The following is a 23,072-nucleotide window of genomic DNA, read 5'->3' on the forward strand; positions in this document are numbered from 1 at the left end:
GTGAAGACAAGCATACTGCCTCATAATTTCTTTAAAAACAACCAGCAATCAAAAGAACAACCTTATCCGAGCAGCTCTTATCCCTGACCCCAAATTTGTGCTATTTCTTTTCTAAAATGGTTAAAACTTGGCCGTTAAATTATCTCGCGTTGTTCCTTCAGTGTGCTGAAATGCTGACATTTAGGAGGAAACCACTTTGTATTTTAAGTAAGTCATAAACTGTATACTGGATATTTGGTTAACCAGGGTCTATCTTTTATTTGCATTCCCAAGCACTGAAAAGCATTAGAGAACTAAAACAGAAGGATAACAGAAGCTGTGATGCTCATTCTTCTCACACATACTTCCTTACAATTTTTTTCTACAGACTATCAAAATGGAGGTACAAAAATAGAAACACAGTTCCAATGATAGACTGGATTCTTATTCTTCTGAGACATTTCCATAGAGGAATTCTACAAAGCCTATAGTACAGCTCAGCTAAATTCTACACAAGCGTAACATGAACTCCTGGTTAATGCACGTGTCACTGCTCAGCACTTCTCTGCCTGCCACCCTCTCACCATCATTGTAAGAGCTGTGCCTGCTAAGATCCATATTGAGACTGTATTCCCCATAACACAGAGCTGACATTCATCTTGCTTATTTTCTGCACTGAAGTATTGCACTACATTTTTAGAGTACCTGTGATGTCCTGAAAAGGGCCTGAGACACAGAGTGTCTGTTGGTATCACTTGATCTGCCTTGTAAGAAGGTTCCAGGTCTTAATTAGTTAATTAAGATCTAGAGAGTTCTTTAGTTTTTTGGGCAGCGTGCCTCAAGGAAATCATCCTACAGGAATGGGAAATCCTCTGTCCACATGGCTTGCAGCTCGCAGTGAGCTTCAGAAGGTTGGGGAACATTACACGCTTGCTAAAATGTGTGTTTTTACTCCAAAGCTTCATGGCTCTGCTCCACCCTACGCTGTCCACAGAGAAGCAGAAATACGGTGGACACAGTTAGTTACTGCAACAACTTTAGCTTTGCGATATTAACAACTTAAGTGGCTACCCTTTCTCCTTGCATTCAAGTACAAAAGCAGAGACATTGTATTAGGAAAAAGAAAAAAAGAAAAAAAGATTCTGTTTTAAGTTAGCATAGGAATGAAAACAGAAGATACGTAGTGTTTATCCATTACTGAGTCAATACCTCATATGTCCAACCATATGCCATGTAACAAGCTTTTTTCTGAAGCATGCAAGCACCACATTTTTATCATTTTTGCATTACGCTGCAGCCAGATCTTCAAGATAAGGCAACAAGGAAACACTGAAGCGTGTTTTGTTTGGTTGGAGAGTGCAACCTGTCTGACAAGTGAGCAGAAGTTACGTAAAGGCCCAGGAGAGAAGTTCTTCTGAGTAAAACACGCCATCTAGGGGTGAATATCGCTTCTGCAAGTGCTCCTCAGAAAACGGCACTGACGGTAGCGATTAAACTGCTGGCAGAAAAGGAAGAAAACTCATCTCCGTGGGGGCAACAGAGTCAGAACTTTGTGCTTTTGGTCCTTGAAATAAATATTTAATAAACATTTAATAAATATTTTTAATAAACCACGCGTTTTCTTTGTGTCTATCTCAGAATGTCAGTATCAAAACATTTCCTCAGTGACAGCTTCACCCTTTAAACTTCACAGATGAGACAGAAAGCACAGCAACCTGTGCTAAAACAGGAGTAAGAGTTACTAGGGTGATGCTTTGTAATTTGTAGGGTGATGGTAATGAATCTTTGAAAAGAGCAAGAACTTCACTAGAGCTCAAGAGACCACAGAGAGCAGTTTGTCTCTGCAGTCACAGAAACAGCAGTGAAGACAGAATTCCTTCTGCCCTTTCCCTCCCCAGATCTTTGCTACTATTAACTGCTTTACTTCCTAGAAGCAGGATGTTACCCTTAGCACCAGGGATTTACCTGGGGAGGAGGGAGGCTCTGGTCCACGGCTTGTCTCAGTTGTGTCAAAGATCTGATGCTGAGAAAGTGATCTATTCTGTCAGGCTCTTCTGCAGCCATCTTTAGTGACAGCAAAGTTGTGGCACCACCTCACCTCTTCCTACAAGGACAGATAAACTATTGTGGGCAGCATCAGCCTCAGCGTCTTCTTCATTTGGTTGACACTGGTAGAGGACATCAGGTTTCTTTCCCTTTCCCTTCTTCTGCAAGTGCAAATATGAAGATATTAAAGTCTGATGCCAAAGGATGGGTTTGCATTTCAGGTATCTGCATATCTGGAAATATCAGGAGATTCTCAAAGAGCTTCAGAGTGTTTGAATCCAGCTCAGGAAACTTTGAGTTCTGCTTTAGAAAGAACCTAAACTTTGCCCATGTCAGTCATTCCCTGTGCCAAACTGCCCAGAGCCCAGGAACAAGCTATAGGCTGCTCAGCAGACATCAACATCCACAGCAAGGTTCATGGAGAACTTGATTCCCTGGCATGGAAAGCGATTCAGCATCTAGAAAGAGATTATGGTGAGTTTTCTTTTCAAGACAGATAAAAGTAGAGGTGCAGTACCTGCTGGGTTTTCTACAATGCAATCAAAAAAATGACGTATACAGTTGAAGCAAAAAGAAAACAGCCAGCCAACCAACTAACCAGACATTGTTAGCAGGGACGAACAACAAACTGCTGGTAAGTTATTTGTCAGGACATCTACAGTAAGCTCAAGAAAACTTGCTTAAACCAGCTGCCCTGCTCCTGTCAAGCAGCACATTGATGTGGGCAGTGCACTGGCTGCCAGCGTTCTTTATTCAGGGGTTTTGGGATAACAGTGACATCAGAGGTAGAAAAAGCCTGTAAACCACAGGAACTTACCTCCTCTCAGAAGCACAGTGGTTTCCCTCATGAAAGAACAGCAAGTGCTAAAGTGTCACTGAGGGACTTGATTTTGACCACAAGGCCAAGAAAAAGCAAGTGTCTTTAGTAAATCAGCTTCTCTGTGACCTCTGACAGAGCAAATCTGCCAAGGCTAAATTAGCTCACTTTTAGGCCAAAGCCAATGATTTATCTGTGTTGGTTGGGTTTAAATCCTGTAGGCTTTATCAAGATTAAAAGGAAAGTTTCTCCATAGAGAGCAAAGCAGTGGCCAAAATCTGGCCTTTTGACATAAGGGAGATGTGGTGCCAGGCTGGGAAGGTTCGGGAGGCGCGTGACAGGGCAGAACTGAGTGTGTAGTGCTGTCAGTGAAGCATGGCTGTGCCCTGATCCCCAGCTCTGCAGGGCTGGTGTCAAACTCCAGCTGCTTCCCAGTGTGAGATTGGGTCGGGCACCGTCCTGAGGAGTAAATGCAGAGGTGGTGGCTGTGCTGAGCCAGCTGCCTGATGCAAAGCTGCAGATCTCTGCAAAACTCCCAGTGCTGCAGCACTGGGTGAAACTTAAGTGTGCGTAAGAGAGTGAGAGAGAAGATAAAGAGAGGATGCCTGGGGAGATGAAAAAGCTTGGAATGAGTCACTCCTCATCTTTTTCTCTAATTTGGTGGGTAGCACAGAGGGTGATGCTTTTCTGCCTCCTTGCTGAGCAGCTCACATGAAGTCAGTCTCTGTGCAGTCAATGAAGGGACTTCTCTGCATCCAACCCATATATGGTGCAAAATAAGGCAGTGGAGAACTGGGCACAGGGACGTGCGGGCTGCAGGACTTTCTGCCCTGCATTAAGCCTGGGAAACTGAGAGCCTTTCTGTTGCTCAAAGATTTTATGAGTCGTGGTACAGGTTCAAAACTGGAGGCATTTCAGTATCTTACTCAGCTTACAGGTGCTGTTCTAAAACGACTTTTGACTCCTGACACCAACTTAGGCCCAGCCACAGTCCTCACCGGAGGATCACAAGCTGTACAAAACCCTCACGGGAAACAGGATGGTAAATCAGGCTGAGCCTCAGCCAGCGCGGCCCCACACCGGGGGAAGGATGAGCTTGTCCCGGAGGGGCTGTCTCTGCTCATAGGGGCCGGCTCAGGGCAGCAGCGCTTCTGCCGGCTCCCGTGGAGAGCCCCGGCTCGCAGCGGCCGGCAGGGGACGCCGCAGGGCAGCATTGCAGAGGCGGGCGGCGGCAGCGGGCGGTGCTTGGAGGCGGAACGGGGCCAAGAGGCGGCGGCGGAGAGTAGAGACCGCGGTGGGGCAGCGGAGAAGGAAGGAGCTGCGTAACGGCAGCAGCAGAAGCAGCGCAGGGGCCAGAGCGGCTCCGACCCGCAGCTCGGACAAGATGTGGCGGCGCTGGGAAGCAGGATGGGGCACTGTCATACTGACAGACGAGAAGACGGAGCTGCGGGAGCTCAATTCGAGGCTGCGGGTCTTCGTGTCCCGAGTGAGGGAACTGGAGGAGGAGAACCGCTTCCTGGCGCGGGAGCTGGCGGAGTTGCGGGAGCAGGAGCTGATCGGGCTGCGGGAGCCCGAGCAGGAGCTGGCCTGGCTGCGGATGCAACTAGAGGAGCTGAGCCAGGCGAAGCTGGAAGCGGAGATGGAGCGGGACGGGCTGCGGCGGGAGCTGGAGCAGCTACAGCTGCTGGGTGCCGAGGTGCTGGCGATGCGGCGCCGCTTGGAGCCGGAGCTGGCCGGGCAGCGGCAGCTGCTGCAGCGGTTGCAGGGCGAGTGCGTGGCGCTGGAGGAGCTGCTGCTGCAGCTGCAGGACGAGCACGGGCACCTGGCGGAGCGGCAGCGGCGTGAGGTTGTGGAGATACGAGAGCTGAGGATGGACCTGGCCGCATTGCCGCCCCCCTTGTCCACCCTGAGCCTGGAGGAGCTGGAGGAGATCTACGAGATGCTGCTTAGCCAGAGCTGCCAGGAGACTCTGCTGCGCTATCAGGAGCAGATCCAGAGGCTGCAAGAGCAGGAGGCGCAGCGGAGTCGAGAGGACCTGGAGCTCCTGCGGGAGGAGAGCCGGCAGTGCCGCCAGCACCTGGAGGACCTCCACCGCCAGGGCCAGGAGCTGTGTGGGCTCCGGGAGCGGCTGGAGCAGGAGCTGCTTGCCATGCAGGACCGCCACGGCGCCGAAGTGGAGGAGTACCAGGTGCGTGGCAATGCTTTGCCTTGTCCCTCAGTCGTGGCCCTTCGCCGGGGCTGTCCAGCCGTGCCGCTTCATGCTCACTCTTTGACGCTTGTTTCGGTGCCTCTCTGCATCTCCTTCCATCCTCCCGTTCACTTTTTTCTTTAAGTTCTGGCCCATAGTGAGATCTGATCAGCATCTCACTCCACAAGACCCCAGGCTGGCAGCCTGCTCCCATAGTCCTGAGTCCCACTCTTGCTGTGGGAAGTGCGTATCAACCTGTGGGCCTGGGCTCCCTTGCCCCGCTCTGCCTCCCTCCAGCAGGATTTCCTCGGGCTGAAATCCCTTCTCTCGGGGCTGCAGGGAGCCCTGCTGCACCACTTCAGGGAGAGTCCTCTGTGCAGGGTGGGCTTTCTGAGTGCGATGGTGACCCTGAGAGCATCTTCCTGGTGACAGGTGCTCCCTTCCCAGTGCCTTTGCCAAGATCCCAAGAGCTGGCTCGTAGAGTTGCCAGGGCTGCAACTGAGGCTGGCTCAAACACACGGTGACTCAGAGCAGTTCCCGAGAGAGATAAAGCGAGTCCCTGAGCACTGGGACACAAAGCTTCCCTTCTGGCCTGAGACTTAAGGTTGACTTGTTGAGATCAAAGAAGTGATCTGAGTTTTCTTCCTGTGTTATGTACACTGCTGAGCCTAAAGAAATGCTTGTGGTCCACATTGTAGGTGAGGAAACTTAGTCTTTTGAAGGCAGGAAGATGTGTTACTGTAACAAGCTGAATGGGAATTGTTTGATAATAATAAAACCTTACTAGTGTAGGTGCCTGGCAGCCATTCCAGGTGGATGTTTGATGTTTTTAAACAGAGGGTTATTGTAGCATTTGGAGCTGGGAATTTGCTTGCAGCCAGAATAATGTTTGGTGGCACGTATAATCACCCCAAACTGATCAGCAAATGCCAGGACAGAAAAATATCAGTTCATCAAATTTAGAGTGGAGAGCGCATATTAGATCATCCAGAGCATCGACCCATTTCCCGAGGGCAACATTTCTTTTGTTCCTTGTTAGACCCTTTTATTAACACCCTGTTGGAGCTCCTTGTTTGTCTGAAGCCCTCGTGGTAATGTGACATTGTATCCACCAGCGGTAGATTATGGAGATGCTGGCAGTTGGGAGGGGACTGGGACTTGTTTCTCTGTGTCTGGTTTTTGTAGGCTACCGGATTGTTTGCAAGTTGCATAGTTTGCAGATTGCTGTGAACTGAGTCACAGTAGGTATGTAAGAAGTAATCAGAAAAGCTTTTAACTTCTGAATCTTTCTTTCTTTCTTTTCATTTTTGACAGTCCACTTTATTCTTCCAATCATGTGTGTAAACACTTTCAAAGTTTTAGAAGTGCTGCGTAATTGAATCTATGGGTTGATCAGAGCCAGGGGAAAACATGAAGACCCACAAGCTGTCATTCTTTAAACTTAGGATCATAAGTTTACCCAAACGTACATAAGCCAACTAATGTTTAGCTATTTTGATGTCCAAAATTTGTCCTTGCTGTGCTATGTTTAAACCATTTGGTTTCCAGTGAAAAAGGTCTTTTCCAATGGCTTGTCCATGAGAAAGGAAAAAATAATTGATTCACCTTTGGGAAAACAAATTACAGAATATGTAGAAGCAGTTTGTGCAAGTTTTGTTCTTGTCATCAGAGCTTTATTTTTATTTTTCCCCCTCTCAGTGTTTCCTTTGTTGGTGAAAGTACTTTTAGCATTAGATTTTCTATGACTCTTAAAGAGTATCTATTCCGTGCTTATTTATTGCAAAGTGTCACATAGAAATGATAAGTATGTACAGATTTAAGTCAAGTGATTTTTGTCCATTGCAGCTGTAATAGCAATTAGATTTATTCATACTTTCCATATATCATCCAGTCGCCTTATATGTCCATCTTTGTCTCCTACCCCATCCCTATCCCCACTGAAGCTTTCAGAAGCGTTAAATAGAAATATGTCCTTGGGGCTATAATTCAGCTGAAGCAGGCATGCTGTAAATCATGATTGTTTGGAACATTTTCACTGGTCCTGGGTGCTGTGGGATGAACTCAGTAGATTTCTTAAGTCTAACTTCCATAGTTCCAGCTGTGTGCCCTGAAAATACTTATACAAACACTCAGCGATTTGAGTACCAGTTTCAATATGGAGTGACAGCAGAAGGAAGCTCCATAGTTTTCAGCTGTAAAAAAGGACATAGCTGTTGCTTTGAAAGAAGGCAGAATTTTTTTGCTAATTCAGGGGCTTTAGGACTGGTTCCTGTGTCAGTCATGTTGTAAGTTCCAGAGGAAAAGAAAATGTTTTGTCAAATGAACATGTAATATCTGTGTCACATGCATTTTTTTTTGTGTACCACTTTCCAGCCAGCTAAGCAAAGTTCCTCCCTCTACTGAGCCACTGAAAGAGCTGTGGGATTGGTAAACAGTACCAGCTGGAAAGGGCTGGAGCCTGATGTCTTTATTCCCCCAGTAGGTACAGTTTGGACAACCCAAGGACATTCTTTTCCCCCTACTGCCCTTCTGAAATTTCCCACTCCTGACTGGAAAGAGGCCTCTGAAGGATGAGAAAATCACTTCTATCTAGTAATACAGTTCTATTGGGACTCCACCAGGACTTAGAGAAAGAGGCTGATGTGGGTGAGGAACGATCTTTTCAAGTTAATCCCTTAGAGGAAGTGTGAAGCAAACATGGCTGGAGCAACATAGGTTACTTTTTGCAGACTGATGTTAGTCAGTTTCCCATCTCCTGGGCTTTAGGCACCTTTTTAGCATGCTTGGAAACTGTATGTCAGTTGTTCTCTGCGCCATAGTTAGGTATCAGTGACTGGAAGGCTGGGTAAGTGGCCATCTGCCATCTAGTCTACAGATTGTCTCTTCCTGTTGGAATGAATTCCTTCACAGCAATTACACAGCTGGTCCAGTTATGTAGCCCCTTTATGGTAATCATTAGGACATTCTAACTAATTTTATTTATTTAGTCTCTGTATTTGTTGAAGAGGCAACAAATGCCTGAGTCTTCTTGTTTTGTATCTTACCACCTTTAGGGACTGGTCTCATATATGAGACCCAGTCTTTCTTGCCTGTTTCTTTTGCAGACTCTTCTGGCAACAGCCTGTCCTTTTCTCACTGCCTTTTCCTTTTAAAAGCAAGGCCTGGCACTTCTCTTCCTTTCTCATCTTGGGATTTTCCATTGTGTCAGTTCTTGAATAGCACTGCTGCCTCAGAGCCTCTAAAGGTCAGTGGTTCTGCTTGTCATCATGCAGAACCATACAGGATGTTACCTCTGCTATAGTCTGGATGAGGCTAGTGGATGGTTGATAGTGCTTTTTCAGATACACAAATATTTGTTTTCTGACAGAAAAAAGGAGCTTTAACATATGCTGAAGACTGTAGACAAGATTTGTCACATCAAGTAAAGTTAACGCCCAAATGTTAGTATAATCATAGAACAACAGCTGCAAATACAAGTGAAGATATAGGTAGACAGATATTCCCACGCACACATAAAAATACAAGCAGCTTCCTTCAGGAAGCTTTCTTTTTGCTTTTGTGTTAAACAAACTTGTTAACATTTGAAAGGCTTGGACTTTGTGTTCTTAGTTCTTAAACCTTGCTTCTGCCAGCCACATATTATACTAGCTCTGTCCAGTCTGGGGAGTCTCCTGCTGCATCTATGCTTTGTATGTCTTCTGATTAGCAGTTAGAAGAATAGTGGGTGAATTTAGAAGCAAGTATCCAAAGATTGTAGAAAACTTGGTGGGAAGAAACTTCTGGACGTTCTTTCTTCACCTTTTAGGCACTATGAGCATCTCCAGATGCATTGGACCCAACTGGTTTGGGCCCACACATGTGTGTATACCTCAAAGTACTAACAAAGAGAAATCAGCCAGGTTCTCTTAGCAAAGAAACTGCAAAAATTCCAGATCTGAAGAATGATTTAGATATCATTCTTCATAGGTATCTTCATAGGTATCAGAACCCTTAAAATGACAGAGTGAATCCCATTCAAATCATGTTTATGACGCAGTATATTTTTTTTGCTATGTGCACTTGATTACTTTTGTACACAGCATTTGAATGGGTTTTGCTTAGATATTTAACCAGCTTGATGAAGTGAAATCATAGCACAAAACTCTATTACAGTAATAATGTATATAGGGAGGTCCCAGAGCTGATTTGTTCTGTTTGTGATGGAATGTGTTGATTTCCTGCTCTTCCAGATTTTATTTTTTAATTAAAACTTTTTATTTATTAAACATTCAGGTATGACAGATTTTAAAGTTTATTCAAAACTAACAATCATTATTTCTTTCTAGCGGATAATTGATGCTCTAGAAGATGAAAAGCAGTTCCTGACCATGTCAATCACAGATTACCTGAGGGATTATCAAGAATTACTGCAGGTGAAAGCAGGTCTCATCCTTGAAATTGAAACTTACAGGTAAGTATTTCAGTCACACTCAATTGTCCAATCAGAGGATAATAAAAAGAAATGTGGGGCAGTATAGCTGCTATCTGTCAAGTAATATAGCAAAATTCATCATTTAAATATTCTTCTTAGCAGCCTCTTGCAATGTTGATGTAAATAGTGAGTTTTCAATTGTTTTGTTCCAGCTGGAGAACAGTGAGAAAGTCACAGAAAAGTCTATTTGATAAATCCCAGTTGTTCATATTCTTGGTTTGCTCGGGAAATATGCTTGGGTCAAGTGTGAGTTATCGACAAACAATTTTTCTGCTCATAAATCCTCAGTACTGTATGTATTTAACTATAGAGGTGGTAGATGTGTGGGTGAAAAGCCAGAGTATTTCTCCTGTCTGGAGAATCGTGATGTATCAGTTTACACGTAGTACAGAAGTGATTCAGAAGGAAAAAGAAAAGATAAACTCGTTGGCTGGAGATAGATGCTGCTTCTGTGGTAAAGGAAGCTGCCCAGTAAGAGAATTCTGGACTGCTGATCTATACTTTGAAATCCAGTTCTTCTGCCAGATCTTTTTATCTGCAATAATCATGGCACATGAATCCAGCTTCTCTTCATTTCCACAAAGGATCCTGGCATATACCCTTGTTTATGCATATTGGAGACCAAAGGCACCTCACTTCAATATGCCGAACTGTCCATTGAGAAGTTTCCATTGAGGCTTTGGCATCTCCTCTCCTCTTGGCACAAAAGGGTTTGCTGTCTGGTCAGCCTCTTGGAGCTGTCTTTTTTACCTCCCACCTATGTTTTCCCTTTGTTTTACAACTCCTACATGTCCCATTCTAAAGCTAATTCTTTCCATTAGTCAGTTGCTTCGGCACTGGCAAGAAGGTTCACAGTTGCAAAGAACACTCTTCCCCAAGGACCAAGTGTACTTCCTCTCCAATTCTGCTCATTTTTCCTGTTATGGAATCCAAGGCTCACTGAGAAAGTGAAATACATATCTTATATGGCTTTATGAAGTTGTAACTTGTGAACATCTTAATTCTCAATTCTTTTTCTCCAATGCTCCAGTTCCATCCCTCAAGAAATCATCACCAGCATTAAGGCCTCCTCAGATGTTCACCATAGCCTCTCCAGTCAGTTCTGTTATTCTCTGTATACGATTTATACCATCCCGTATCTCATATGCTCGTCTTTGCTTTATTTCCCAGAGAACATTCTGAGTCACTGATGTCCAGGTTGTTTCATGTGCAGTTTGTCACCTGCTATTCTTCATATGGTCCTTGTCATCTCAGTGGAAAAGAACTGTGCTGGATTGGCCTTTACCCCCTAAAAATGCTTCCTCCATTGCATTCCCCAAATACATGTTTTTTATAACTCTTTCCAAATACTTAGGATGGACAGGATGAATTTTTATGGGCTGCTGGCAAACTGCCCCTGAGATTTTCACGTTTCTGTCACTGAGACAGATCACAGTTACTGCTGTTGTGAATGACCACGATAACATTTACTTGACTTCCTTTACTTTTGGCATCTTCTCCCAACCAGTTTAGCTCATCTATCTGCTCTCCTGGACTACTTTTTCTTTTATCTTCCAGTACACAGTAAGGCTTCGGGTTGGCTACCGTGTAACTGCTTACCTTAGATAAATGACATTAATAAGAGATGTATTAAGGTACAGATATAGTGTTTTCTGGAAATGTTAAGTCTTAAGTCAGTGACTATATATGTCACTGGGAGTCAGATTTCCAGGAATTCGCTGACAGTTATTTTTTTAGAAGAGTGCAACTTGAAGGAATGCTTTTTGTCATTTCTATAAATACTTAAAAGTTTATACAGTTGAGATTAACACTCCACTATTCGAGTGGTTTAGTTTCAGATTTAAAGCAGACTTTACCACAAAGAGTTTATGGATTAAATAATTGTTATTAAGAAGAACTGCAAAGAAATAGAGAAGCAAAATGACTTGCATAAACTGAAGCAAAGGTGAAGCTGGTGAACAGAAACTGAATTTGCTTACTTCCAGACTAGTGCTCAGTACTTCATACTATGATTTCTTACAGTAATTTAATTAAACCAATATCAGTTTAATATTTTCTTGTCTACCTGCTAAGCTTGAGGAAATAGGTTACGAACTGTATACAGTAAAACATTGATCCACTGTCCAGTTTTATAGAGGTTTCATGAAGCTTTGCCTTTCATTTTCAAGTACAACATATTTTCAGTAGTAATATTTCAGCTCCAGCTTTTCTGTGTGCTGTTGCCCTTTGCCGTATACAGTTACCTCTTGGATCTTATTTTTAGTGACTTCATACGTTGCTGCAGCAACTGAACAACTGTTGTTTTAATAGCAGCCAGAAATCCTTAGTCAAACTACCCACATTCTTAGTTTCTTTCATCATGGTTAACACCTTCATTGCCAGCCCCTTGATATATTCCTGTAGTGTCACCAGCTTTTCTAGCTTTTGTTTCAGAGCAAATTCTTTGGCTCTCACCAGGTTAATCAGATATGATGTTTGCTCTTGGGAACACTCTTTAGAAGTGTTGAATTGATTTTCATTCTGAATCAAGGCAAATCCATGGTTACAAAGAAAAACTTACAGGTGATCTTTGCTAATATAGCACTGTCCCACTGAATCTAGAGGCAGTCAGAAGCCAAAAGAAGCACACAATGTCCAAACTGGTTAGTCACCATCTACAGGTGATATTTAAAATGTCTGCATTGTTCATTTTGCTAGAAAGGCCCAGCAAATGTGTTTATCCCACAGTCTTACAGCTCCCTGCTAGGGAGCCTTGGCTATCATAGTCCTGCAGCCTCCCCTTTGACAACTTTGATGTTGCAGCTGCTCTTATCAGTGCAAAACATCCGGCATTTCCAAAACTGGAAATGATGAAGCTGTTATCTCACCAGTAGGAGTGAACATAAAAGCACAAAAGTACTGTACTGATTACAGCATTCAGTTGCATATTTAAAGAACCTGCCATGGAATTTCTGTCCCGTTGAACCACAGTGCTGCAGTTTAGCATATTTTTTGGAGTATAGCATAGATTGTGTCCCAGATAATGTGGAGGAGATGCAAACTACTTTTTTTCTTCTTCCTTTTTTTTCTTTGTTTCCTAACAGCAGCTGGATATGCTTCACATCAGACAGTACAAACATAAGAGCAGCAGATGAGAAAAAAGCACACAAGGGCTTAAAGAGAATTTATTAGAAATTTTGGGATCCAATCTTATTGAATCATCGTGTCTAAAAATGCTAGGACCACATAAGATGTCACTCTAATATCTAGTTTTTATACTCTGTAAAGAGAAGGAGCCAACAATTTTATTTTTATAGAGCAATTGTGTTCTTTTTCCCCTGAGGGGGCAGGAGTTTGCTATTTGCCTATATTCATTTCTTAATGTAGAGCCATTAATGCTGAAAATATTTTGCCCCTCAGCTTTGCTGGTATCTGTAGGAAATGTATCTTGGGAGTATATTCCATAACTTTAGGGGAAAAACCAAAAACAAAACAAGTAGGCTATCAAGTTATTTAGGAACTGAACAAGCCCGTGGCTGCTGTCTGGTTGCTCTTGAGAGTCCATGCTCAGATGTGCCATACAGGGAACAAAATTTGGCATACAGGTAGAATAGCAAGTGTTCTCAAGTAATCAACTTGGGTGTGATGTCTCCAAGAGCCGCTGATGTGTGCCACCAGCACTGTGTTTCTATCACAAAGATTTTTCCTAGTCCTTTGGTGTATAATACGTTGTGTTGATTTCAGATAGAATAAGAACTAAGTATAATTACTTCCAGAACTAGCCACTCCTTGACAGTAGAAGTAATATTTTCCTTCAATTTTCATCTGAAAAGGATAGAAATTGCATTCTATAGAAATTAGAATAACTGTTATCTTTATATTACATTGCAGCACTTTGAGTACTATGTAATCAAGCAGGAAAGCTGCTGGTTATTTGCTTGCCAGTATTAATGAAAATGAAAATTTTTGTCATTTCTTTATAAAATATTTCTATACGGTTCTCTGAAAAAGCTTTACTGAGTATCTGCTAAGTTTTGTTTAGCCCATTTTTTCCAAATTCTATAATAAGGTTGTTGATCTGGAAAAACATGCTATTTTTTTATGATTCCAGAGTGGAAAGCAGTAGATTTTGTCCATGTCAGGAAGCAATACACTGACTAATGTGGAAGTTATAATCTAAAACCATGTGGTTTCTGTGCTATAACCTACTGCAAGATCATGGTGTTATTCTGAAGAAATGAACTCTCTGAACCAAGAGGAAGCCAAGTATTTCTAATTGTCACTGATAAAATTATGGAATGAGAATAACATTCAGGGTCAGACCCAACTGCAGGATAATTTTTTCCATTTCTAAGACTTATATATTTTAAATATTATGATTATGCTTCCCAGTATTTTGACAGAATGTCTTTTTATGTGTTTTCCAGGACTCTGTTGGAAGGGGAAAGCAACGAGTGGATTATTAAATGGAGAGATCAGCTTATAGGGAAATTGCCTCAAGGTAAAAAATGAACATTGAAAAATGGAAATTGAATTAAATATAATTGGAAAATAGTGTGCTACGGTGTTTCTTTTTTATCAGAGTACTGTGAAATTGGTTTTGAGTTTTAACATTTCAAATCAACATGGTGCTCTAGCATATAAGAACTTATAAAATTGTGACTCAAGTGGAGGAGTTAAGCAGGGAGTGATGTTTCATAGCTCAACAGTGCAAAAACTTGGATGCCCGTAGTTCTTAAGAGAGTTTTGAAGTATGAAGAAGAAGTATTTAATAAAACACAGTTAAAATTTTGGCACTGTGAGTTAAAAGCATGAGACATTGTGAGCATTAATAAATGTACATAGGTTTAGAGAGTAATTTAAGCAGAGTAAGAAAAGACAAATAAAAGAATTACTAAACATAAAGATACCATTTCTATCTTAGGAGCTGCAAATCTCTGGAGGCTGTGAGAGTATACCAGGGAAGTATCACTATTTACTTGCCCTGTTCTTATACTCTTCCTTATTCTACTGTTGGTCACTGTAAGCAGGATACTAGATGAGATGAATTTACAGTCCAGCTGCTTTGGCAACTCTCATTAATATCAGAATTAGTCCTGAGAATGCTCCTGTGTTTTGTCTTAAGTGTTATCCTAAACTTGCCAGACTATCATAGACATTGGTCTCAGAAGAGGTTGGAAGTCTGTATCTGTAATAGTAAATCAAATAGATTACAGCATAGGTGAAACATTTGCATACGCTTGCCTATAATGTTAAATTGTTAGTGCTGTCTCTGGCACAGTTATGATTTGGATTAGCCAGTCCTTTTGTGGACAATGCTCAGGTGTGTTCAGTGGTTACCACAGACCTGGAAGCACTACCAAAATACATAGCAGATGTTGCTAGGTTTTTAGGAATAGGAGATTTGAATTAGAGCTGGACGGTTATTCCTGGTCCATTTTATTAATGTGTATGGGTATACCCTAAGAGGTTCTTTATTACTCTCCTTTGTTGTACCTTGTTGTATCTTGTGGCTATAGATGATAGTATTCATATTGTCAACTTCCAGCATGCAGGTATGCCATTAACACTGTAGGAACAGAGAAACTTCAGACCACTTGGACTGAAGAAGCAATAAAACAAGCATACGCTATTTAATAAGAACTTGTAAATGTGATTGGACATCAGTGTAAATATGAAAGGAGTAATTCTTAAGTAAATGCCATAATGTCCAATAGCTCATAAAATGTTAAATTAGCAAGGACTTGTAACTCAGTAAAAAGCTTTGCTTTCAGCCTTAATGTAACTTATGCAAAGACTTAATTATCATACCAAATCTATGGAAATTCATTTTCAGAGCTTTATTGAAAATGAAGATACGTTGTTTCCTTTCAAACAGTGTTACATTTCTCAGTTCATGACCTCTTTATTCTGTATTGTTTTTAGATACAAGCCACAATTTTAATATTAATAATATTAGTAATTTACCTATACTCTCTTTGCAGATATTATAAACACTTCATATAACTACACCGATACATACTCTACTTATCAAGAAAGAAGTCAAAATAAAACTTCACCAGCTATCAGGATCACTGATACAAGGCATAGAATACCAGCGATAAACATAAGCAATTCTGCACGCTATTCAGCTCAATCAACACAGGCTGGATCACAGACAGCAGCGAGTAGAAAATCTTTTGGAACAGATGTACTAGGTTCAGTATATCGCCCTTCAACAACTATTAGAAAGGATGAAAGAATTGTGACAGACCACAAAGAATTAAGAACATATACCCCAGGCTACAGTAGCTGGAAAAGCACTGAAACCCAGCAGAAGACAATTCCAGAAAGAAAGAAAACAGAAGTTACGTCTTCATCTACAATATCTTTTTCAAAACAATCAACACATGCTGAAAGATCAGACAAGGACAGCAAGGCTGACACAAAGTCAAGGATTTCTGAAAGTCTAGGAACAAAACCAAACTTCTCTAAATTTCCAACCTATGAGCTGAATACCAATTTAAAACCATCTGTATATGAAGAAACCATAACTGAAACTCAGACCACAGTAAAAGAAAAAAGAGGAGGCAGCAAACCAACTGAAGAGAGCAGATCACTGACAAAAGAAAAAGATAAGCTAGAGAAACAAACAAAGGAGGAGAAAAGGAAGGTAGATGAGAAGACTTTTGTAGAAGAAAGAAGTGTTAATTTTGGAAGGCAAGGTGATGCAAAAGTGGGAATAGAGCAGAAAAAATATGTCCGGGAGGAAGTCATTAACCAGAAGGTAGCGGGGAGTGATATTTCTAATGCGAGAGCTTCAAAATATGAATCAAGTAAAAAAGATACAGATGTATCCTTTGAATCCAAAAGCAAAGAAGTCATTGAGATACCTATCAGTCTTGAAAGATCTGCTCCTGATAAAGTATCTCAGAAGAATAACAAAGATATACGTTCACAAGACTTTAAAACTTCCACAGGAAGAGAGACAGATGACCACGTAACTAAGGCTGCTGAAATTCACAAAGTCAGTGTTTCAGAATCTAATCTGAGAGAAGAAGGGAGAACTAGTGACAGAAGTCATAAAACAGAGACTCTGTCAACTGAAAATATAGCAGAGAACATTGTTGCTGACATTCTTAAAAGTTTTACTCAGTCTTCTAGTTCAGAAGTATCAACAGACACAAAAGTAACCTCTTTTAGTAAGCAAGAGAAACCTGATGATGGGAAAATAAAGACAAAGATGACGGTGCAGTCTCGAGTACAAGAAAACATAGATGTTTCTGCTGAAGGAAGTCTTTCAAATCGGGATGTTAGAAAAATGTTAGAGAGTGCTGAGGGAACTCCTTCCAAACAGGAGATAGAAGACATAGTACATCATGGCCTGAAAGGAAGTGGGGGTGCAAAGAATATGTCTGTTAATGTTGAGATTGTGGAGGAAACAGTAGATTATGCCACTGATGAAAGGACTGATTTTCCAACACCTTTTGAAGTAGAGGAAGTGGAAGACACATTCCCTGAAAGAGAGAAGCGTTATGGTGAGGAGGAGCAAGACATAACGCTTACACATGAAGATCTTAAAAAGAAGAAACGCCATGAAAGCTTCACTCATGTGGAGGAAGTAACTGAGGAAGATGATTCACCAATTGAACAAAAATATTTTGTGTCTGTTCCTGATGATCAACCTGTTATTAATGAAAAAGACGATGACTCAGTGTATGGGCAAATTCATATCGAAGAAGAATCAACTATTAAGTATTCTTGGCAAGACGAATTTTTGCAAGGCACACAAAGTAAGAGAGATGAAGGTGTAAGCTCTCAGGAGGAAACATACAGAGTGGTAGGGGAGGAAGCAACTGCCCACATATTAAAAGAAGAGCATCCCAAAGCTGGAACATCCCATGTTGAATCTGTTGTTATTGAAAAAGAAATTAAAATACCCCAAGAATTTCAGGCTTCAATAAAGGGGCTTTTATCAAAGGAAACCAAGGACCCCAAGCAACAACTGAAGGAAGCTTTAGAACAGCTGGAAGGCAGTCTCCCAGAAAGTGTAAAAGAGGAACTGTCTGCATTAACAAAAGAAAATCAAGCAGACTCTAGTAACTTGGAATTTGATATCAAAAAAGTTCATCAAACAGAGGAGGGAGGCTTGCTGACAATTGTTGCTGAAGTCAATCTATCTCAGACCCTTAATGCTGATGAGTTCGATGTAGCTCAGCTTGGTGAAGTAATTGCAGGTGAGAAGACAACATCACACTCCTTGAAAAGAGATAAGTTGGAGAGAGCTGCTGATGGTAAAATCAGTACAGAAACAGATGTTTCTGCACACAGTGACACGTACACTCCTGTGGCTAATCAAGAAGTCTACACATCATCCACAGTGAGGAAGAGTGGTAGCACAGGATATCATACCACTGAAAAAGTCATTTATGATGGTTCAGTTTTGGAAACTGCAAGTTTTGGAGAAGGCTCTCACTCACCGGAGTCAACTGATGAGAGCACGGCTGTAAGACGTATTAGGGTTGGTCCAACAGAAGTCCAGAGATTTGAGCAGATTGTATACAAAGGGCCTGGTTCTGAAATGCTGGGGCTCAGTGCCACAGAAGATGTTGTTCAGACAGAGGGCTCATCAGGGATGAGCCATTCTGTAAAGCATTTTAAACTGGGTCCCAAAGAAATCCAAACAACAGAAGAAGTAATTTATAGTGGCCCCATTACGACAACTGTAGAAGAGATTGATTCTGGAAATCTTTCTCAGCAGACCTTTTCATCGGACATCAACAGGTCCACAAGGCATGTTACAGTAGGATCAAGGCAAGTAATTGAAGAAGTGTCTTTTGAAGGGCTGGGCTCTGAGAATCTCTCTCAGGCAGAAGGGTCTGTGGATGTCAGCAAATCAGTAAAGCAGTTTAGATTACACCCAGAAGAGATTCACTCTGAGCAAGTTATTTTTGAGGGACCAATCTCTGGTAAAGTAGAGGTCAGTGACTCTAGAGACTTTTCACAGACAGAGAGTTCAATAAGACATGTTCAATTAGGCCCTAGAGAGTTTATGACAGCAGAAAAAGTAATCTACCAGGGCCCCATCACTGAACATATTGAAATCAGTGAAGTGGGAGATCAAACCCATTCAGAAAGCTCAGTAAAGCATTTTAGACTCGGCCAAACAGGAGTTAAAACAACTGAGAGAATCATATACCAAGGCTCCCTTTCTGAAACTCCAGAGTTCGTTAACAAAGGACATCTTTCAGAGAATGAAGGAAGCTTGGATATAAGTGGGTCTTTCAGGCATGTTAGAATAACTCCTGTAGAAACTCAAACTGAACAAATAGTCTTTTCAAGACCCATTTCTGAAACACTAGAAGATCATTCACAAACACGAGAGTCATCTGAGAGCCGTAGCTCCATGAAGCATGTTAAAGTAGGATCCAGTGAGACGTCATTTACTTTTCAAATGGGTGCTTCCAATGTGGGTGGAGTATCTATGGCAGAAAGTGAAGAACAAGCAACAGTGCTCATATCTAATGAACAAGACCCTTCTGCTAATCAGTCACAGTTTAGAGTTGAAAGTGACCACAGTGGGGACGGTGAAAATAAAAGAAGTTATATTCACTCCAGTTTTTCCCAAGATCATGTTGAAAACATAGTGGAGAAGTCAAGTTTTGATAAAACTGTACAATTGCAAAGAATGGTAGACCAAAGGTCAGTTATTTCTGATGAAAAGAAAGTTGCACTTCTCTATCTGGACCATGAGGAGGAAGATGATGAAGAGAATGATGGACAGTGGTTCTGAAAGGACACTATAATGAAGTCTACTTGGTAATTTGTTTATGCAGGTTCTTGATTATCCTGTGTTGGTATTGAAACCTTCAACCTATTCAGTACACTTTTTACTTGATTTGAAATTATATTTTTGGGAGAAATCATGCTATTAATATGTTTGTTTGTTTTTTCCCTCAGAGACCTGTTTGCAATAACTTCAGTTTTTTTCACCTATAGAGACAGATAATTGCTACCGGCTAATTCAGAAGATTGTATTTTTTTGTCTGTTTTATAGCAGTTTATTAACAAGTGTGTATTTGAATAGGATTTTTCCATTTTTACAAAATACTGTATTGTACTTGGTTACTAAAATCAGCAATTCTCTTTAAAGCTACTAACTACAAATATAAAAGGTCATAAGACTAATGAGGGTGGTAGGTAGCTGATTTTCCGTTCTATTTCTGTGTATTTATATGCAATACCTAACGAAAATATTTTAAGGAAAGATACAGTTATTTCAGCTATGGAAGCTGAATACAATTCCTTAGGACTTAACAATGCACAGCAAGAATAGACAAAAAAACTATTATCTGTATAGTTAGAATGCAGTGCAAAAATAAAAATAAGAGGTAACACTGAAGCAGAGATTTCTCGCAGTATTCATAGTGAGAAATGGCAGAGTATATCTTCAAAAAATAAATAAAATTTTAAAAATAGACTAGAAAATACTTCTACCAGAGTAAGGAGAACTCTACAGCTTCAGTGTGTATGCACAGTAACAGCAGCAAGTTATTTTGCAGTACATTGCTTACCTTGACACTAGGTATTGCTGACGGTAAGTGTGAAGTGTCAAATGTTACTTAATGCATAACTTCTTAACACAGTGGAATTAGCTAATATTAGCTATATTCTGAAGAAAATATGTGGATCATATCTGTGACCATTTTATGACAGATAATTTCCAGGTAATTCCTGTCTTGTTTACAAATGAGAAGATGCTCTTTCTAATCACTAGACCTGCAAACCTAACCAGAGATTTTAATTTTCCCTTGTATTTCTTTTCTCTGGTTATAAGACTTTTCTCTGGCCAAAGTTGGTTTCTGCCTAAACCATTTCAAAACTGTATTTATTTCACTTGATTGCACATTGGTTAAATGAAAGATATAAACCAGCTTTACGATAAAAATTCAGTTACTTCAAAGTCCAGGTCCAGTACTGCACTAAACCATGCAGTGCCAGCAGAAACAGAAATAGCAGCTGAAATTTATTTTTTCACTGGGGTAAGAAGATATGAAACTGAACACATACAAGAATAAAATGAACAAATGAGAAGCTGCTATATTCATATGCATGCATACACATATGCACATTCACTCACTCACTCTCCTATACTTTCTCTGCAGAGTAGGAACACACCTGTATCTGAATGGCTATCGTGTCAGTCTGGTAGTTTCTGGCACAGAAGTATTTTCCTGTGGTTCTATATACATAGTACTGTGTGTGCTAACCCAGATTAGAATACAGTTTAAGTATTTTAGTCTGGCATGGATATTCAATTTTCAGATTCTTTTAGCTTTAACAGAAGCTAGATTTTTCAAAACTGACTGCTTATTTATAACATGAATGTAAATGCAAAGCTAAAGAGAAGTAACCTGCTGACTGACATATCGTTCTGTTTCAGATATGGAACAGATTAATCATTGTGTGCCTTAGTAACTAAGCTGGAAACTGTACAAAGTATATTAAAACTATTATCAGTGTTCCAAAGACTAACTCAGGAGGTTTGTCTGCATTGCAAATCTTTCTGTATATTTTCCTGATTTTATGTGAGTACAACAGTGTGAGTATGATCAGGATTTATATATGTATATTTAATGACATGCTAGGAAATCATTTGTTGAAATTGGAACCATAACCAACAGCTGGAAGATGAAAGGAAACTGAGGTTTGTGGAAGCACTAAAGGCCTGTATGCTGTGCTCATCTGTGCTGTTCAACACGTAATGACTAACAGCATTTTTCAAAATTATTTATATGCGCTTATAAAAGACCTTGTGCTTCCATTTATCAGTAGGGTGTTATTAGTCACCATACTTCAAATATCATCCTGTTTTTGTTTCCTTAGCTGACCATCTACTTTATAAAAACGGTAACGTCTTTGTTTATTTTAATAATTATGTATGAGGCAGAATTTTCCAGCTAGATATTTAACTGCAAGCAATCAAATTCTGTACTTCAAGTATTAGATAATAAGGAAAGGAGTTGGATCTGTAAAAAGCAGCAGTATTTAAAAAATATTTAAAAAGAAGTAATCAGTGTTAATTTTCTTAAAGTTTGATTCTAACCTGAAACTCGAACATTTTCTCTAAATTAGAACTAAGAATATCTGCAGAGAATGTATTTTGTAGTCAATAAAAAGCTACTTCCAAAGTTAAACCTTTCTTATTGCTAACCTGTGTAATCTTAAACAGACGTTGTCCTTAGGAACAGCTATGCCAGCACTGTTACATTTATCTTCACCTGCTCAGAGGATTATGTCAACTAAAAGGAAAAAAAAAGCCAGTAGGGATTCACATAAATGAATCACATAATACCAACAACCAGGAGAAAAGAAAGTGTTGTTTCCACTGAGGCAACAGCACCTCTTTAAAAATTCCTGTAAACATCGCAATCAGATCTTGTAGGCTACATCAAGGTGTAGAACTATTCTGACTGTCTGAAAGGAAACATTTCTTTGGAGTATTTTCATTAGTACCATTAAAGATCAGGATTTTACTTGGCTGTTGGAAAGTCAGTTTATTTTAGGGAATTGGCAATGTGCATTAGCATAATGCTTAAAGATATGCACAGTTCACATTTAAATACATGCACAATTCCTTTGCAAGAATACTTAGAGGCTGTGAAAACAAATATTTTGTATGGATGGCATAAGTTTTAAACATGTTTATGTAAGCACCAATTTTCCACTTAGCTCTCATTAACCCAAGACATTTTGACATAATGACAGCTTTTGGATAATACTACCTCCAAATAACAAAATGTAGTTAGGTGGACAGTCACATCCTGCAGGCCTTACAGTTGCATTTGCAGAATCAGGGCCAGAGGTGCATTATTAGTAAGAACAAATGTTGTCTAATGTACTAACCCTATCTGCATGAGCATTATATTATAACATGGCTGGAAGGATTGGTGATATAACCTTGGACAGCATGCGCTTTTGAAGCTTATTTGTATAAGTTGTGCTTTTCATTTAAAAACAAACAAAAATAAATTTAATGGTGAGTTTAGATTAAGAAAAAAGCTTTTAAAATATCATTACTAATCTTGGGAGGTAAAAACTATGTGCTGAGATAGATAAGAAATGGGGCACTTTTCTAAATGTGTAAACATCTGGTCTAGATATCAGATATAATATAGAATATAAGAAAAGTTGTGTGAGAGACCTGGAACTTTGTATTGACTGATGTTTGTGAATAGCAGGTGTTTAAAAGACGGTAAGAATGTTGAAACTGGGTTTGTTAATGTCAGCTGTATGAGACTGCAGGCAGCTTGTATTTTGGTTATTTGAAATGAAACTGCATTTTGGTGGTGGTATAAGCTTTGTAGCTTTGTGATTTTACACTTTTTCACTCTTGAGTATTAAACAATCAAAATCAATGCAAATGTTTCTCTTTTTCCTGTCTGATATTTTAAAGGCTGCATTGTCAAAGGAGAAGAAATTTGCATTTATAAACATCCTGTTCTAAGATCTCTCGGGCTGATGAGTTCATTTCAGTCCGAAGAGGGAACGTATTTTTCATTCCAGTAAAGGTATTCCCCTCTCAAATTCCTGATGGAAATGATAGCAATTCA

General features: G+C 40.5%; 1 protein-coding gene and 1 long non-coding RNA gene across 3 annotated transcripts in view; one reads left to right on the forward strand and one right to left on the reverse strand.

The window, feature by feature from the left end:
* LOC107318868 overlaps positions 1-23,072 on the reverse strand; it is a 49,112-nt gene that overhangs the window by 11,613 nt on the left and 14,427 nt on the right. The gene's annotated exons all lie outside the window — the stretch shown is intronic.
* On the forward strand, positions 4,108-22,968 carry SYNM (synemin). Of its 2 annotated transcripts, XM_015873177.2 has the most exons (4): positions 4,108-5,030; positions 9,356-9,480; positions 13,908-13,981; positions 15,465-22,968. In XM_015873177.2, exons 1-4 carry the CDS (start codon positions 4,227-4,229, stop codon positions 19,250-19,252), a joined length of 4,791 nt encoding a protein of 1,596 aa, XP_015728663.1. In that variant the 5' UTR covers positions 4,108-4,226; the 3' UTR covers positions 19,253-22,968. The 2 variants fall into 2 exon arrangements, with proteins under 2 accessions (XP_015728663.1, XP_015728664.1); XM_015873178.2 differs by lacking the exons at positions 4,108-5,030; positions 9,356-9,480 and adding an exon at positions 12,854-13,085.

Source organism: Coturnix japonica, chromosome 10, assembly GCF_001577835.2.
Source record: "Coturnix japonica isolate 7356 chromosome 10, Coturnix japonica 2.1, whole genome shotgun sequence".
NCBI classification, from domain to species: domain Eukaryota; kingdom Metazoa; phylum Chordata; class Aves; order Galliformes; family Phasianidae; genus Coturnix; species Coturnix japonica.

What these genes read in the sequence shown, in the direction of transcription:
- SYNM (XM_015873177.2), top strand. Translation starts at nt 4,227, where the DNA reads ATGTGGCGGCGCTGGGAAGCAGGATGGGGCACTGTCATACTGACAGAC. An exon ending in CCGAAGTGGAGGAGTACCAG is followed by an intron (nt 5,031 to 9,355) that starts GTGCGTGGCAAT and finishes ATTTCTTTCTAG; the next exon opens with CGGATAATTGATGCTCTAGA. An exon ending in TATAGGGAAATTGCCTCAAG is followed by an intron (nt 13,982 to 15,464) that starts GTAAAAAATGAA and finishes CTCTCTTTGCAG; the next exon opens with ATATTATAAACACTTCATAT.